Source organism: Eschrichtius robustus, chromosome 14 (genome assembly GCF_028021215.1).
Source record: "Eschrichtius robustus isolate mEscRob2 chromosome 14, mEscRob2.pri, whole genome shotgun sequence".
NCBI classification, from domain to species: Eukaryota; Metazoa; Chordata; class Mammalia; order Artiodactyla; family Eschrichtiidae; genus Eschrichtius; species Eschrichtius robustus.
The window spans coordinates 84,129,373-84,147,043 of record NC_090837.1 but is presented as its reverse complement, the minus strand read 5'-3'; the positions used below and the strand labels follow the sequence as shown (position 1 = coordinate 84,147,043).

At 44.3% G+C, this 17,671-nt stretch overlaps 1 protein-coding gene across 3 annotated transcripts; it reads right to left on the bottom strand.

Annotated features, from left to right (window-relative positions):
* Nucleotides 1–5,059: 5,059 nt before the first annotated feature.
* Nucleotides 5,060–17,185, bottom strand: GRP (gastrin releasing peptide). 3 transcript variants are annotated; one of them, XM_068562216.1, is made up of 3 exons: nt 17,047–17,185; nt 11,141–11,383; nt 5,060–5,118 (listed from the first exon to the last, which is right to left on the bottom strand). In XM_068562216.1, the coding sequence occupies exons 1-3, from the start codon at nt 17,183–17,185 to the stop codon at nt 5,060–5,062; spliced, it is 441 nt and encodes a 146-aa protein (XP_068418317.1). The 3 variants fall into 3 exon arrangements, with proteins under 3 accessions (XP_068418317.1, XP_068418318.1, XP_068418319.1); XM_068562217.1 differs by having other exon boundaries at nt 5,060–5,097; XM_068562218.1 differs by having other exon boundaries at nt 5,065–5,118; nt 11,160–11,383.
* Nucleotides 17,186–17,671: the final 486 nt, after the last annotated feature.

Sequence of the window (17,671 nt, the reverse complement as noted above, 5' to 3'; positions counted from 1 at the left end):
GCCTGTTTAAGACGCTGTTGAAAGTTCCTCCCACATCCATTCCATCCTCCTTCCTTACTGAGAGAGTCTTTGCTTAGGTTCCTGACACTCCTCCCACGTGACTCAATGGGTAAATCCAAATCGATGAGGTCAGTCATAGTGGTCTGGTTCTCTTCATTAGTGGTAAGATTAGGGCAAGCATGTGACCCAGCTGGTCACTGAGGTGTGAGGGACTTATCACTATTAATAAGGAGAAGACTGAAAAGAAGTGGCCTTTCTTCTTCTTTTGAATTTTGTCTTGTCTGGATGTGACAGCTGGAACTCCAGCAGCCATCTTGTGACCATGAGAGAAGTCAGCTTAAGGATAAATCTGAACCCTGGTGGCAGAGTGGAAGACAGAAAGACCCCTATCCTTGACGATATATTTGGGTCACTGAATTAAACTGAACTCAACAACCTTGAATACTACCTCCCTCTGGAGTTCTGGTATATGAAATAATAAATCGATCTTTTATGCCAATTTGAGTTGAGGGCTTTCAGTTACGAACATCCAAAGGTATCCTAACTGGTACAGTGGTCATTCCTGAAGGTCTACAAAATAGTCTCTTTTCCATCTAGAGTCATGTGGAATCATCTATTCATCATCCATTAATTAGTTTAATGGGTCTGATCACAGGGCAAAGAGTAGCAGAGCCATGGTTAGAACTACCATATGATCCAGCAATCCCACTTCTGGGTACACAAAGGAAATGAAATCAGTATCTTGAAGAGATATCTGCATTCTCACGTTCATTGCAGCGGTATTCACACAGTCTTTCTGCTTTGGGAATGGCAATAGTTTATCACTGTGGATATCCCTTGAAGAGCTATCTCATACTCTCTGATTAAAGCAGCCTGTGGTTAAGGAAATGAATTATGTAAATCCCACATTTTACTTAGATTACTCCCTACACATCTGAGCTAGGTTAAGATGCTCTGTGGTGATCATATATCCCCAATAGGAATGGGAAGGTGGGCATTGTGGGGCTAGAAATGGTACTGCACTGCTTGAAATGTCTGCTGAGTGTGTTACTGAACCTCTGATCATAAGCAAAGACCGCTAACTTACCCGGAGCAATCCACCCTGTGACGCTTAAAAAAAATAAAAAGACTGTGTTTTTAAAAGAGCAAATTTGAAGGCAATTATTATTGCTTTCTTCCCTTTCGGATTCTTCCTCTTGATTATCCCACTTCGCTGCAAGGATTCCTAAATATTGTCACCTCTTGAAAGCAATCTCCTCTCTTTGCTGTATGCACACACCTAGGCTGTGTGCTGGAGACAACAGCCACCAGGGTCTTCCCTTCCCAGAATCCCAGGCTGGGTGTTAACTCTTCTCTAGAATAGGAATGGTCAGAAATCAAAGAGGAAATTCTTTTTTGAGCACAAGGAGCAGGGGACATCTGTAACCTGTGGCTGACCATATCTTTTAAACACCCTCTCTTCTTTTTGATAGGGTCTGTCGACTGAAAAAAAAAAGAAGTGCAATGTGAAAGTTGTGAGTTAAGTTTTATTTGGGGCAAAATGAGGACTATATCCTGGAAGACAGCCTCTCAGACGCTCTGAGGAACTGCTCCGAAGACGTAAGCGGAGAGGCCGGTATGTATGTGATTTTGGTGAAGAAGGATAAGGACAATCAAGCAAACATTTTGGCAGAAGGTAGCTGCGAGTCACAAGAAGGTTACTGCTGGTCACGAGGAGCAGGTGTTTCCATTAATGATTTTAGTGTTTTTATAGATATGAGGAAATGCAAGAGTTGGGCTCATAAAAATCTTCTCCTGAAAATATCTATCTAAAAACCTGTTCTTCCAGTTTTTCCCAGAGCACAGAGTGCCTCATTCCTGAACTCCTTGCAGGGTGTGTTGAAGGTCAGCAACTGCAGTGGCTAGTCACCTAATCCTTGTAGAAGCAGATGGCAAGTGCCAATTTTTAGTTGGCTGGTCCCACAATTTTCGTCCCATGTTCCCAAAGTAGAACCCTAAAAACTACATTTCCCAGCTTCCCTCACTGCTAGATGCAGGCTAGCTTCCACCAATCAGACGCAGACATTCAAAACTCTGATATGGAAGTAAACCAAGGGCAGAAGAGAGTTTGGGGGGCATAATTCCAGGGGCACAGGTAGTGGCAGAGGCAATGGAAGAGAGTGCTAACTCCGGCAGTTCTGCAGAACGCTGTAGGGGTAGCAGAGCACGTGGCAGCCATCTCATCAGCCTATCGGACACCTGGCTTTTTTGGAGTTTTCCTTTTCTACTTAAACAACTCAAGGTGGATGCTATTATCTGCAGCTGAAAATTCCCTGACCCAATAAGCCCACACAGATAGGTGACGGGACTACACTTGCAAACAAGTGTTCAGGAAAGCTCTCCGTGTAGGGAAAGCTATATCTCTTAAGTAAAGGGATTCTAATCGTTTTTCTTTTTCTTTTTTTTTTGGGGGGGGGGGGCGGGTATAGTTGATTTACAATGTTGTTTGGTTTCAGGTGTACAGCAAAGTGATTCAGCTACACATATACATATATCTATTCTTTTTCAGGTTCTTTTCCCATATAGGTTATTGCAGAGTATTGCTATACAGTAGGTCCTTGTTGATTATCTATTATATAGAGTAGTATGTATATATTAATCCCAAACTTCTAATTTATCCCTCCCCCTCACCTTTCCCCTTTGGTAACCATAAGTTTGTTTTCTATGCCTGTGAGTCTGTTTCTGTTTTGTAAATAAGTTCATTTGTATCTTTTTTTTTTTTTTCCGGCCACGCCACGCGGCTTGTGGGATCTTAGTTCTTTGACCAGGGATCGAACCCAGGCCCCCCACAGTGGAAGCGCAGGGTCCTAACCACTGGACCACCAGGGAATTCCCCATTTGTATCATTTTTAAAGATTTCACATATAAGTGATATCATATGATATTTGTCTTTCTTTGTCTGACTTACTTCACTTAGTATGATAATCTCCAGGTCCATCCATGTTGCTGCAAATGGCATTATTTCATTCTCTTTTATGGCTGAGTAATATTCCAATGTATATATGTACCACATCTTCTTTATCCATTCAAGGACAGATAAATGGATAAAGGGATTCTAGTCTTGACCAGGGCTTGGTACTTAGGCGCCTGCAAGGGTCAAGGGATTCAAGTGAGCAGTTCTTGTGTCTTGGTCAGGGCACATGAGGGAAAAATGATTGCAATTGAAACACAGGATCACATCTACTCTCATGAAACAACCAAACAAGTGACTGTCTAGATGGGGTTATTCCAGAAGCACTGTCTTCCTCGCCCCACCTGAAATGCCACCCTTGGAGAAATGTCCCCTGGGTCTGGAAGCTTGTTTTCATCTTTATGAGTGTCCTACTGGAGGGTGAATCCTGGTGATAGGGCTTCCCCTTCATCATCAGCTGCATGGCAGGCTTTAGTGCACTCAGCTCAGGATCGAGTTCTTGGGAAAGAGGCCCAGGGCGTCCCGAGAAGAGGAAGGTGGCAGGACACTGAAAACACACCTCACATATTTTCCCTGGTCTGGCTCTGGATAAGTTGGGAATCAACGTGATTTTAAAAGAAATTAGAACACCTCACATCTTATGTGGTTCTTTGATAATCAGAACAAAGGCAAGATAAATCTCTTCACCATTTCATATGTGATTTCCCCAAATGAAGGAAATCCAGACATATGGCAAAGAAGCTTTAAAATCTGTTAATGTGTGAATGTCATGATAAAAATGGAACTGGGGAGTGTTGTGAACCGCCAGGCCATGTTCTCTGAGAATGGAAGGGAATCTCTGGAACCCATTATCTCTCTTTGCTGTGGAGCTGACTAAATCTGGCTCCGGGGACTACTTCTCTCAGGCTGGCAATGGAATTTTGAAGAAACAGTGCTACTTGCTAGGCTTAAATATACTGAAAGAGGGGCTCAAAATGAGGTAATAGAAAAACTGTCAAATGCTACAGAAAATCTGGTGACTTTAGGTGTTTGAATCCCAGTTCCATCTACTATGTGACCTTGGACAAGTCAGCTGACCTAACTCTGTTTCCTTAGCTATTAAGTGAGAAGGGTCATTTTCAGCTTATGAAACTATTCTGAGGAGAATATCAGTAACATCAGCAAAATACCTAGTCATGGTAAGGGCTGAAGAGATGGGAATTATTATGTGATGAGGAAGGCCAGCCTCTATGTTCAACTTAGCCCATCCGCCTGGGTAACGATAAAGCAAGTCTGAGCTTCTGGGCTTCCCTGGTGGCGCAGTGGTTGAGAATCTGCCTGCCAATGCAGGGGACACGGGTTCGAGCCCTGGTCTGGGAAGATCCCACATGCCGCAGAGCAACTAGGCCCATGAGCCACAACTACTGAGCCTACGCGTCTGGAGCCTGTGCTCCGCAACAAGAGAGGCCGCGATAGTGAGAGGCCCACGCGCTGCGATGAAGAGCAGCTCCCACTTGCTGCAACTAGAGAAAGCCCTCGCACAGAAACGAAGACCCAACACAGCCAAAAATAAATAAATAAATAAATAAATAAATTTTTTTAAAAAAAGAAAACTTTAAAAAAAAAAAGTCTGAGCTTCTAGTAAGTGGCCTCTTATAAAGGCTCTAAGTCACTACAAGGAATCAGTCAGTGGCTTTCAGAGAGCAAAGCTAAAAATTCAGCCTGCTTTCATCAATGAGCACACAAGTTCACTGTCAACCTGTTTGCTAATCTCAGTATTAATTACTGTCCTCTCATTTGGAATTGAAATAAGAAAACTACCTGCCTTTTGGACAATATGTTTAAGCTTTTATTGTGAATAGTAACAAGGACTGGAATCTAATAGACAAATAACCTAGATGTAAAGAACATTAATCAGAACACTCTTTATGGACAATTATTCACAGCAAACAAGTTCAAACCAGAAGATGCTGCTTGAAAATCATGACTTTAGTCAAAGTTGAAAGATACAAGAATAGTTAAGTATTTTGCATAAAGGAAACTTGATGACCCAGTAGAACTGATGCCCATAGAACGCAGTCTCTTGAGGATTTTGTTTTGCTTCTTTGAGGGAGGCCACCATTGTCAGTATCAGTTCAGCTGGGGGTTCCTTCCTTCACGCTGAGAACCTGGAGTAGAGAGTCCACCAACTTAAAAAATATTAGAAAGAGTTAAGCAAACGTAGTTAGTGATGCCAAAGTCTAATGCTAAAAGTAAATCCATCCCAGCAAAGCATCAGTATCGCTTGGGAGACTGGTAGAAAGGTAGATTCCTAGGTCTACCCCAGACCTACAGAACTGGAAACGCTGGGGATGGGACCCAGCCATCTGTGCTCTCACAAGTCCTCCAGGTGACTCTGAGCACGTTAACGCTTGAGAACAACAGCTGCTCCCCCGAGATAAATTAACTTCCTCCTTTTGGGGAGCCACTATATTTCCGGGTCTTTTTGTTATATTAGCTTAACTTGTGTCCTGATATGACTACATATGTATATATATATATATATTTTTTTTTAAGGAAAACTTTATTTTTTTAAATTCCTTTTATTGAAGCATAGTTGATTTACAATGTTGTGTTAATTTCTGCTGTATAGCAAAGTGATTCAGTTATACATGCACATATATTCTTTTTCATATTCTCTTCCTCTATAGTTTATCACAGGATATTGAATATAGTTCCCTGTGCTGTACAGTAGGACCTATTCTATGGATAATAGTTTGCATCTGCTAATCCCAAACTCCCAATCCATCCCTCCCCCACCCCCTCCCCATCCTGGCAACCACAAGTCTGTTCTCTATGTCTGTGAGTCTGTTTCTGTTTCGTAAGTTCATTTACACAGGTATAGTTTGACCAAAGTTGGAAATTAAATGTATTATCCCCAGGAATTTGTTACTAAAGTAGCAGCTGGGTAGGAAGACTGCTAAGGAATGTGGGATCTTAATTGTTACTTTGCTTCTTTGGCAATGCCTCATTCCACAAATCAAAGCTAGTTTATGAATTACACAATTCAGCATTATAAACCCATGACTGTAAATGGTAGTCGTGTGGGCAACTTGGGAAGAGGAGCTAATTTGGGTTTCTGCCAGTTCTAAATTTATTGTGGTTGGCTTGTTGTGGCTTCTGTTCAAATTAACTAAGACTGAAGGAAGAATGAGTAGCTCTACTTTTAAAACACTTCTTTGTTCCCATATAGCACCCTTTACCCTCTGAGATGAGAAAACACTTTTCATCCAGATGAGAGCTTATTACACTTTCCAAGATTCTCTGGCAATTCAGGTTCCCCAACGTCCAGACCAGCCATTTGTTTCTAATAAAGGAATTACTGAGATTCTCAGACCAGTTATCATCTGCTCTGTGGCTCAATTGTTTTGACCAGGTGATAATGAAACCAGGGCCTGGGGTTCAATTCCCACACAGACCAATTAGCTTCATTTTTCTCCAGGAGCCCGGGCTGCACTATTAAGGGTCACCAGGCTGCCTGAAGATGCTGCCATACATCTCACAATATGAGCCACTGGTCACAAAAGGGGCCAGCTGAGGATACGGGACAAGATGCATGGAAGTCCCCTATGTTGGCTCAAAATATTGAATCTGTGAGTTTGACTCAAGAGAATGGAAGTAAAGTGACAAGGAAAAGACAAATTCTGTAACCTAGGAAGATCAAGGACTTGGAGGCAGGAGAGGGGTCCATGGTTAGGGGTGGGCAGGAGCTGTTTTATTTATTTATTTATTTTTGATAGGTTCTTAATTTTATTTTATTTATTTTTTAAACATCTTTATTGGAATATAATTGTTTTACAATGGTGTGTTAGTTTCTGCTTTATAACAAAGTGAATCTGCTATACATATACATATATCCCCATATCTCCTCCCTCTTGCGTCTCCCTCCTATCCTCCCTATCCCACCCCTCTAGGTGGTCACAAAGCACCGAGCTGATCTCACTGTGCTATGCAGCTGCTTCCCACTAGCTATCTATTTTACGTTTGGTAGTGTATATATGTCCATGCCCCCTCTCTCACTTCGTCCCAGCTTACACTTCTCACTCCCCGTGTCCTCAAGTCCATTCTCTACGTCTGTGTCTTTATCCCTGTCCTGCCCCTAGGTTCTTCAGAACCGTTTTTTGTTTTGTTTTTTTTTTAGATTCCATATATATGTGTTGGCATATGGTATTTGTTTTTCTCTTTCTGACTTACTTCACTCTGTATGACAGACTGTAGGTCTATCCACCTCACTACAAATAACTCCATTTCATTTCTTTTTATGGCTGAGTAATATTCCATTGTATATATGTGCCACATCTTCTTTATCCATTCATCTGTCGATGGACACTTAGGTTGTTTCCATGTCCTGGCTATTGTAAATAGAGCTGCAATGAACATTTTGGTACATGACTCTTTTTGAATTATGGTTTTCTCAGGGTATATGCCAGTAGTGGCATTGCTGGGTTGTATGGTAATTCTATTTTTAGTTTTTTAAGGAACCTCCACACTGTTCTGCATAGTGGCTGCATCAATTTACATTCCCACTGACAGTGCCAGAGGGTGCCGTTTTCTCCACACCCGCTCCAGCATTTATTGTGTGTAGATTTTTTGATGCTGGCCATTGTGATTGCGAGGCGGTGTTTCTGAGGTGGGAGGCAGCAGAGTGAAGCTGACCCCCGCCTTCACAGAAACGGGGTAACCAGCAGCTTTTTAGTTACTCTTGACCGTATGTTGCTTTCCCTATATTTGGAGCTTCCGTTGGAGCATTTCACATATTAATAAATAAAACCTTTCTATTCTCTGTGCTGATCTGATGGGACAGTGGGATCTCTCCCTTAAAAATGAGAGCAAATTTGTACATTTACTTCCTTTCCGTAACACCTCCCGCAATGCATTCCCCAGTTCCCTTTCCTCATGCTCACCAAATAAGAGAAAAAATCCTAGGCTTCAAAAAACAATGAACTGGGGCTTCCTCGATGGCACAGTGGTTAAGAATCCACCTGCCAATGCAGGGGACACGGGTTCGAGCCCTGGTCCAGGAAGATCCCACATGCCGCAGAGCAACTAAGCCCATGCGCCACAACTACTGAGCCTGCGCTCTAGAGCCTGCAAGCCACAACTACTGAGCCCGCGCACCACAACTACTGAAGCCTGCGCGTGCCTAGAGCCCAGGCTCCGCAACAAGAGAAGCCACGACAATGAGAAGCCCGCGCACCGCAACGAAGAGTAGCCCCTGCTCGCCGCAACTGGAGAAAGCCCGTGCTCAGCAACGAAGACCCAACACAGCCAAAAATAAGAACAAAAAAATAAATTAATTTAAAAAAAAAACAAAACAAAAAACAATGAACTGGGTCCCAATTACAAAAGGAACCCAAAGGCCAACCTCAACCTTCACTGAAACTCAGGACAATCCACAGCCGCATCCAGGATTATGGATTAGGACCGGGAGCTGAGCTAAACACTGTTTCATGTTAGAGAAACCACAGGGTAAAAGTTCCATCAACTTTTGTGAGAAGGGTAAAGTTAAAAGATTTAGGTTCACCTTGAAAATTGTTGGCCGTAATTGTTGCTAAAAACTTCCTGTTTGCCGTGACATAGGAGTCTAGATTCAGTGCACATTTACATGAATCTTTTCTGAATCAAGTAAATATCTTTGTCATCAAAATGTAGGAAGATGCTCAGTTTCTAACCGGCTCTGGGAGATTTGGCCACAGGACTTGATGTTTTATTACTAAAATGGGAGAGGGGAGTATATGTGGATAGTTTTTAAGTTTAAGAAAAGTCCGCAGCCTCTGAAAATCCCTGCCGCTAGTTCTGATAATGCTCAGCTAAATTATTAAACTTCTTTCTAACACTGAGAGATATAAGGATTTCTAACAGAATGATTCTCTTGGTACTTCCTCCTTGTGAATAAGATAATTGTAGGATGTTTTCAGTTTTCATATCAACATACTTTCATTGAGGTGGAATTTCCAAAGCAAGAGAAGTGATAAACTGTTTTGGTTTCTGCAAAGACTAAACAAAGTGTTCGATTTGTTTTTCATACTGCTGGGAAATACATCCAAAAGAATGGTACCAATGTGTGCCATAGCTAGTTATTCAATCTGAGGTGGAATTAAATGAGATGGGCTTTCTGAGCTTGTAAAAAGAGGAACAAAGCATAAAGAGATAAAATAGAAAAGCAAGGCCTGATTAGAAGAAGATGACTTTTCCAGCTCACACTGTATACTGATAAATATTGTCCCCTTATAGCTGTCACTTTCTGTGACTCCCCACCCACTCCATCTTATAGAACTGCTGCTCGGAGACCTTTTTGGAGCTATTCTTTTGCAATTGCCTTCGAAGTTTACAGAATGTCCTTCTGAAGATGGCAGAAAAATTTTGACCCTTGAGGAAGGAGTTGCATTTTTCAAAACATTCCAAAGTTATGCAGAGCTAAGTTTGGGGGAATAAAGCAATTCAAAGTGGGTATTGTTTGGGTCAAAATGAAGCACTATAGATTAATAACATGATAGGGCGTGGGGGGCTATTTTATGAATGAGCTATGAGAGTAAGTCCATTTCAGTGTTTGTCAAGTTATTTTAGAGGGTTTTGTGGTGGTGATCATTATTACTCTTCAGACCAAGGAGAAGGCACTGCTGTTGGACGTCCACCCACAGGAAGTCCAGCAAAGCACTTGGCCAAGAATAGGCCAGGCCAGCCGGGGCCCAAGAAGTCAATCACAAATTCCAAGAGCCTTTAGAAGCACGTGATCTATTCACAGACAAGGGTGTGGACAAGAGAATCAGTCATTCAGGGCTCTGTACAAAGTTGATACTTATTTCTGTATTGCTTGATTTAATCCTGATTTTCTTTCTGAATAAAGGCTACCAGAGACTTTCTCTCTAGGTGCTTAATGCAACAAAGGAACTTTTTTGGCTCTGCATTTAGCACAGAGAATCCACAGTAGACCGAAGAGCGGTGACACATAAAGCCTCCCTCTGGAGAAACCATCCGAGGCTTGGCCACGCCAGCCCTGAGCCTCTGTTAAGCGGTCATCAATCAGATTTAACCACCATGAAAGAGGGACGGCGTGAACTCCCCGAGGTCTGTGAGTGAAACACAATATTATTTATTGCCAGAAACATCGAGAGGGAAAGCTGCTACTGCATCCTGCATCCTTCATATTTAAGATCAATGAGGTCTATTCCCAGAAGATGCCTCACATGGCAGTGGACTGTCCAAGGCAGACAGCACGGGCTTTTCCCTTGAAAAGCTACACGACTGGTCTCAGTTTCCTCACCTCTAAAATGGAGAGAATAATAGAATCGTCCTGAATCTTTCTCCTAAGACTGCTGTGAGCATTACCCGAGGAAATGGATGAAGGTAAGGTGTTTCACCCAGTACTTGGATTATAAAAAATACTCACTAAAACTAGCAGTTGTTATTATTAGGAGTATTGTAATGATTATTTTTGCCTTTTATCATAAATTTCATGGAAACTTCTTAAAAGTTAATGAGAATCACATCATTTTCAGTTGCCTTGCTTTCTTCCTATAAATTTTATTCTCTCTTTTATCTCATTTACTGTCTTTGTAGCTAAACAATGCCAATTTGGTACAATTCTTTCCCCCTATCCTCTATAAAATCATACACTGAACAGATCAGTTGGCCTGAGATATTTTCACCAAGTTTTAAAATATTAGGATGAGACCCAAACTAGGTAATCTGGGAACAAATATGAAGGAGTACTATTTTGCATCAAAAGTAGCAAACAAGAATGCTCTCTTCCAAAAGCATCTGTGAATAGGCCCTTCCACTAGTGTTCATCAAAAATAAACATATCTATAGATCCACAGGGATCAACTCAAATAATCTATGGCCTCACTATCAAAATATATTGGAAGGGTCTGGTAGGCTAAAAAATCCTATCAATGCACAATTGCTAACAAAACTCCTAAATTGGAGTTTGATGTGTTAAGAGGAAAAATCATTTATGATATGCTGAAAAGAAAAGCTAGCATGAGGACTGGCCACTCATTTTCTGAGTGTGTACTGATGCCAGCCCGATGTAGTTGCTGTGAAGTCTTACCTCTGAACAGTTTTATTCTTCCCTGCTCAAATCTCCCCTCCTTCCAACTCTCCCCAAACACCTCCTACCCCCCGACCCCTCCTCACCCCGCTCCCACTTCCCCAGTATGTTCATTATACCTTTGAGTCTTGATCCCACGTCTTTAAAGTTGCTGCTGTCCTCTGAATCCCAAGTAGACTGGAGAATGCCCAGGGGCTCGCGTTGAGGTGGCTGATGGCTTCTGGTCCCCTTTGCTTCTAGGAGGCTTAGCAAATTCCTTGCAGCTTCCTCCCAGCGAATGTACTCCCTCAGCTGCTCCGTCAGGCTCCCTCCCTCATAAACATACGGGGACTCTGCTGTGCTCTTTTTTCCCATTAAGTGTCCTGTTCAAAAACAGAAACAATATATAGCCAATATTTTATAATAACTGTAAATGGAGTATAACCTTTAAAAATTATGAATCACTATGTTGTACACCTGTAACTTAGATAATTTTGTATGTCAATTATACTTCAATTTAAAAAAAAATTCAATGCCACATTCATAAAAAAATAAAATAAGCATATACTCTGGTTCAAAACAAACCCAACAAAAATAGAATGCCACAAATTGAACCCAGGGGAATGAATGAACAAGAAATTTAAAAGGGCACCAATTGTGTTTGTGCTGCTTTCTCCTAAATGCGGGATAAATAGCATTTTATTGATATTATTAGGAGTTAGTTCATAAACGACTGACAGATTTTGATCCCTGCTCAGAACGCCTAATGAATGGACAGAATTCAGAACTGCAGCTCAGAAGCCCTGGGTCTGGTCCCAGCCCCTCTGCGAACTAGCCAGGTGACCTCTCTCAAGTCATTTAGCATCCCGAACCTTCAATTTTATCAGCAATAAAATGAACGTGTTGGACCAGATGACATCGAAAGAACCCTCCATATCTAAAATTCTATCACCATTTCTGTGTGCACCGAATTCTATTCCCAGCTGAATGATGGCGTTCGAATATCTACCCCAGTCAATCTTGAATTGCTCCCGAAAAGAAAAGTCTCCGTGCTTTTCTTTGTGTGATTAAAAAGGTGTCGCTCGGACTTCCCTGGTAGAGCAGTGGTTAAGAATCCGCCTGCCAATGCAGGGAACACGGGTTCGAGCCCTGGTCCAGGAAGATCCCACATTCCGCGGAGCAACTAAGCCTGTGCACCACAACTGCTCTAGAGCCCGCGAGCCACAACTACTGAGCCCACGTGCCACACTACTGAAGCCTGAGCGCCTAGAGCCCTTGCTCCGCAACAAGAGAAGCCAGCCACCGCAATGAGAAGCCCGCGCATCACAACGAAGAGTAGCCCCAGCTCGCGGCAGCTAGAGAAAGCCCGCGCGCAGCAACGAAGACCCAAAGCAGCCAAAAATAAATAAATAAATAAAGTTTTAAAAAATAAAAATAAATTAATTAATTAAAAGGTGTTGCTTTCCTCTTATCTGTAATACAAATGTAGCAAAGGAATTTTTCATTTAAACTTTCTTAGAATTTTAGCTGAGACTGAACCTATAGAAATTGCACCTAGAAATTACAGTTTGTAATGAAACACAGGTTGAAGACAAGTTTTGGCCAACACTTTTCAGCCATATAAATGCAGAATTTTCTCTTGGAGGTCTAAAATGGTCACCAAAGTTTATCATTAGCTCCAGAGATGAGCATTTGCCATATAAACAAATAAAAGTTGCTGTGCAGGAGGCCAAACCACTAAAAACACGGAAATTCATGTATGCAAACGGGGATAGCCTTAGGGTCAGAAGGGCATGGAATTTAAGGTCTGTATTCTTTACATTTTAGCCCATTGCTTGAATATACTCACATTATCTTATTTACTTTCCTCAGTTGATTTTCTCCATTTCTCTGTAATTGGGTTTTATAGCATTTTCAAATTTCTAACACTAATAAAACTATGGTGCTTTTGATTTAAAGCTCACAAGGAAAGAGCTCTCTGTGGCTCCAGGGTTGACTGGCATTAGAAGTATGTAAGGCAAGCATCATGAAAATAGTATGTGGCAGACCTCAGTCACTGCAAATGGAAGGAGGCCCCTTCCCAGCTGCTCTGTCCACCAAGAGAGAAGCCCTCACGGTAACTTTATTGCTTGTGTGTGTATTTACAGTTCACAGGATGTTTAAATGCATATTATTTCATTTGATCCACACTGTAATAAATTTGATGAAAACGAGACTTGCCAAAAGTCACATACATGCAAGTAAAGATGCTGGGATTAAAATCAACTCACAGTCCGGACCCTACGATGTTATACTGCTTTGAAGTGTCTTTGAACTTCCTAAGGATATAAGGCAGTTAGAAATCATTCTGGGGTCTGGAAATAAGGATAAGGTCTGCCAAAGGCTTTCTAATGTTATCAAAAGGAATGGAGATCATATATCACTATGCCATGACTCAGTTATGCGGCTCAGAAAAATTAGTTCTGTGTGTATTAGGGAGCCTGAAAATGAGGTCTTCCTGCATTGAAGTGTGAGCTTTGCCAAGTCACTTAGGACCTGACACGTCACACAATTTTAAGACTCTATTAAGGACACCGTCCCAACTGAAGCATTGGAATCTTGAAACACTGGCTCCTCACTTATCTGCTTGGTGAACTTGGTGCCCAGATATCCACTAAATAACTTTGCATTTAGCCATCACAATGATTATGTTCCACAACTTCCCAGGAAGTAGCAAATCATTTGGCTTTATATATATGGAGGAAATTGAATCATGATAATGGGAAAGTGGGATTAGAATCTGATGCTCCCAGTAATGACCTCAGTTGCTCTTGTCCTCGGTTATTGCCTATCATCTGGTTAGGATGCTGGAAATGAGAAAGGCGTTATTGGCAATGAAGCAGAGGGATGATGGAGATGTTTTTACAAATAACTTCATTTTTGTCATGCTTGAAGAATTCTGTGACTTTTCTACAATGGAAGGCTAAAATGGGCCTCCATTCTGTGGGTGATTTAACATAGATCTTTGGGACCTTGTACTGAATTTCAGTATTTGCATATTTGGTGGATGGGTGTTCAGACTCCCTCCCCTAGACCACAGATGTTTTTCTTTTTTCTAAGGAAAGTGCGCCATCTATAACATCCCAGGGAAGCACACATTCCCTGGGTCCTAATGCACTTCTTAGCTAGCTACCGTCAACCAAATAATCGTCTCCATGGCAATGTGGACGATATGCCCACTTCCATCTCTTCTCCCATCATCATTTGTTATGTATCCATATAATAATAATGGAGATCAAAAGATAGGCACTTAAAAAAAGAAAACCTTGCCAGGGGTGGGGGGGAAGCTTTTGTCCTTTTTAATCACTTAAAAATACCACTAAAATGGCAGGTTTGCAACAGAAAAGAATTTTCTTGAGCTCCATACTTGAAGATTATCCTAACTTCAGAAAATATCCATTAAGACAGAAAGTGTTCAGTATTAAGAGCTAGTTTTTCTGGAGTGATACTTCAGCTGTATTTCACAGTAGCTCGGGTAGCACAATCATGTAAAGCCATTCTGCAGCTGAACACTGGTGCTCAGCATTCAACCCTCCACGGCACGCTCCACGTCAGAGTTAGAACCATGACCAGAAACATTTCATGGGTGCACAGGGGATAGTTACCAGTTTTAGTGTTGACCTATATTTTCATCGCACACAAAACATGTCCATGAACATCGAGACAGATAAGAATTGGTTACGTTTTCAGTCTGTTAACTTGTTTTTCCACGGAACTTGTTTTTCCATGGCCACATCACGTTTCTCTCAGCTGGAAGAAGCAATTCACTTAACAAACCTGCAAATTTGTGCTGACAGCTTCTTCACGGACAGCAATATGTAGCTTTCATTTGCATTAATTAAAACTAACCTCCATGCCTTCAGTGATTGAGGAGGACAGGCATTTACTTAGAGCAGAAAGCTCAATTTAAAATCTAACATGGCATTCATGCTTGTGAATGCTCACATTCCAACAGAGGGCATGTCCACCCAAAGCAAACTTTTGCACAACTGCAACGTCATTTTCAATCTAAATGCGATTTTCTATGTCACCTCCCTCTTTTCCTTGTTCTTCATCAACTCTGCACAGTTAGTCAAGGGAGAAAAAGGAAAAAGAGTGTGTTCAAGAACAAATAAGAGAATAAGACAATTTGGGGGTGTCACTGGACAGTACACTTTGGGGCTAGGAATGCCCAAGTACCACCATGAAGGGTGATTAAATGGCCGACCTGGGGACTGATGTTCTCTGGAACCACAGCAATCAGGGTTGGCTTGCATCAGAAATACCATGGTTACAGCTTCCCAGCTAACTCTCTTGGCCTGCGTTTAGCCTGCAAGGGTTACCTTAACAATAAGTCTTTTTAGTACAAAAACATGGATGAGCAAAAAGAGGCTGGAAGTCTGGAAGTTTCATTCTACCTTCCCAGCCCACCGGCTGCTGGCCGCACTGGACAATGACCGCTTGATCTAAACTCCCAGGAGCCCTTTTTAAGTATCGATTCTAGGTTTGGCTTCTTTAACATCTTCTAAGTATCCTTCTCTCTGGAAGTGCAAGGGTTTTCACCCATCCCAACCCTTCCTCTCTATACCAGGCTCCTGGGTTCCGGGTGTCCCTCAAAGATGACAAATACTTTCATCCCTGGGGTTGCCAAGACTTGGCAAATGATTCTTTCAGTAATAATGAAAACTAGTCTATTGCAACCCAGAGCGCTCCATTTCGCTGAGGGAAACCTACACAACTCACAGGAGCTGAGGACGTGCAGTTCTAGCTTCACCCCATCTTCTAAATTCATCCTAGTCTTCACGCTGAGAGTCTGTAAATCCTCTGAGAGTTGAATTAGCAAGTATCTTTCCAACACACCCTCCCCTACTTCTAAGTAGGTGACTAAGGAAATCGTGAAACACACACACACACACACACACACACACACACACACACACACACACACCGCCTTAAATCTCTCTAGGGACCGACCAGCTTCCCGGGAAATGCTAGGGTTGTCGTAGATGGCTGTGTGGGGAGCTGTCTGAGGAAGTCGAACGCTTGGCACCATTTGCCAGAGGCTCTGCTCGGCGCGGCCCAGAGCCCCGGGGTGACGCTGGAGCAGCGAGAAGCAGCGGGGCTGCTACCTGCCTCCCAGCTGCGGGGAAGCAGCGGGTGCGCGCTCCGCGGCCCGCGACCCGGTCCAAGCCGCTGCGGTTCCGGGGGCCGGGACGAGCGAACCTCCAAGCCCGTGCCTGGAAAGCAGGACTTGTAGGCAGGGGAAAGAGGGAAGGAGCTAGGCGAGAGGGTGAGGTCTCGGGTCAAGAGAGCCGGAGAAAAGCGAGGACTCAGGGCACAGAGACCCGGGATCAGCGTGGAGACCAGGTGTGATTCCCGGAGCACCGAGCCTGCCGGATGGAAGGAGGGAGGGTTGGGCAAAAGGGCAGGGAAAAGAAAATCGCTGCAAGGCAAAGAAGGACTGAGGAAATTCAGGCGAGCCCCAAATAGAGGTGGGATTCAGGCACTGCTTGCCGAACAGATTTGAAACCCAGGGTGGGCGCTGCGCCCCGCGTCCCACACCTGTGGCTTTGCCGGGGGTAAAGGCGCAGCCGCCAGGCTGGACCAGGGCCCCGAGAGGCGCTCGGGGACCCAGCTTCCCAAAGTTGCTCAGGGAGAGAACCGTGCCAGACAGGGTTGTGATTAGACGGATAAAAGGAGGTGCTGGGAGATGCGGAGGGAGGTTGACCTCCGCGTACGGTTGGGATTTTGGAGAGCTGCGTGCTGGCTCGGGTGTCCTGGGGGGGGGGGGGGGAGGGAAGAGAGCGGGAAAGGACCGAGGGACCAGCCGGAGGCTGCCGAGGGACCGACAGCTTCCCGGGATACTGAAGGGCAGGGTGGAGTTTTGGGAGAACGGGGTTGGCGTCTGAGTAGAAAGGTCGGAGCAAACCCAGCCCCCAACGCAGAGCCGCAGAAAAGCTGAGAGATGGGGAGACTGGCCCCCTCGGCTGGCTGCTCCCGCCAGCACTAGAGCGCGCCGGACACTCACCCACCGCCCAGTGGTTGCCGCGCGGGTACATCTTGGCCAGCATGGTCCCTGCGCCCGCCGACACCGGGGCGGCCGGCCCCCGGGGCGCCTGGCAGAGGACCAGAGCCAGCAGGACGAGCGCGAAGTCGCGGCCGCGCATGGTCCCGGCGGGAAGCCCTCGGAGCGCCGCGGCGAGGCTGGGCGGAGAGCGCGCTTTCACCGCAGAGGCGAGACGGAGGACCAGGACCTCAGAGGAGCGCCGCCGCCGCCGCCGCCCGCGCCACTGCTGCTCCACGACGCCCCGACTTTATATGCAAGCCCGGGCGGGGGGGCGGGGGGGCTCCTCCACCGCCGACCCCAGCGCTCTGACGTCTCCCTGGAGCGAGCTGGAGCGCTGGGACAACGGTCTCCGAAAATCATGCATCTTCCTGCTGAGTGCTGAAAAGGCTGAGCGTACCTTGTCCCCTCTCTCTCTTCCTCGGAGTCCCGTCCGCCTTCCCCACCCTGGGTTAGTTCTTCCTATCCTCGACGCCTTCGCTCCAGCACAATTTAGGGGACTCCTCCCTCCGCAGCCTCACCGGGGCGCCTCCCGCCTTAGCTGCCTTCGGGTCCTGCAAGGGGGAGCAGTGACCCCGCGGCCTGACCC

Excerpts from the sequence above, each read along its gene's own strand:
- GRP (XM_068562216.1), bottom strand. The coding sequence starts at position 17,185 with ATGCGCGGCCGCGACTTCGCGCTCGTCCTGCTGGCTCTGGTCCTCTGC. Across the intron at positions 11,384-17,046 it reads CGGCAACCACTGGGCGGTGG|GACACTTAATGGGAAAAAAG; the intron begins GTGAGTGTCCGG and ends GTTTTTGAACAG. Across the intron at positions 5,119-11,140 it reads CGTGGGATCAAGACTCAAAG|TTGGTGGACTCTCTACTCCA; the intron begins GTATAATGAACA and ends ATATTTTTTAAG.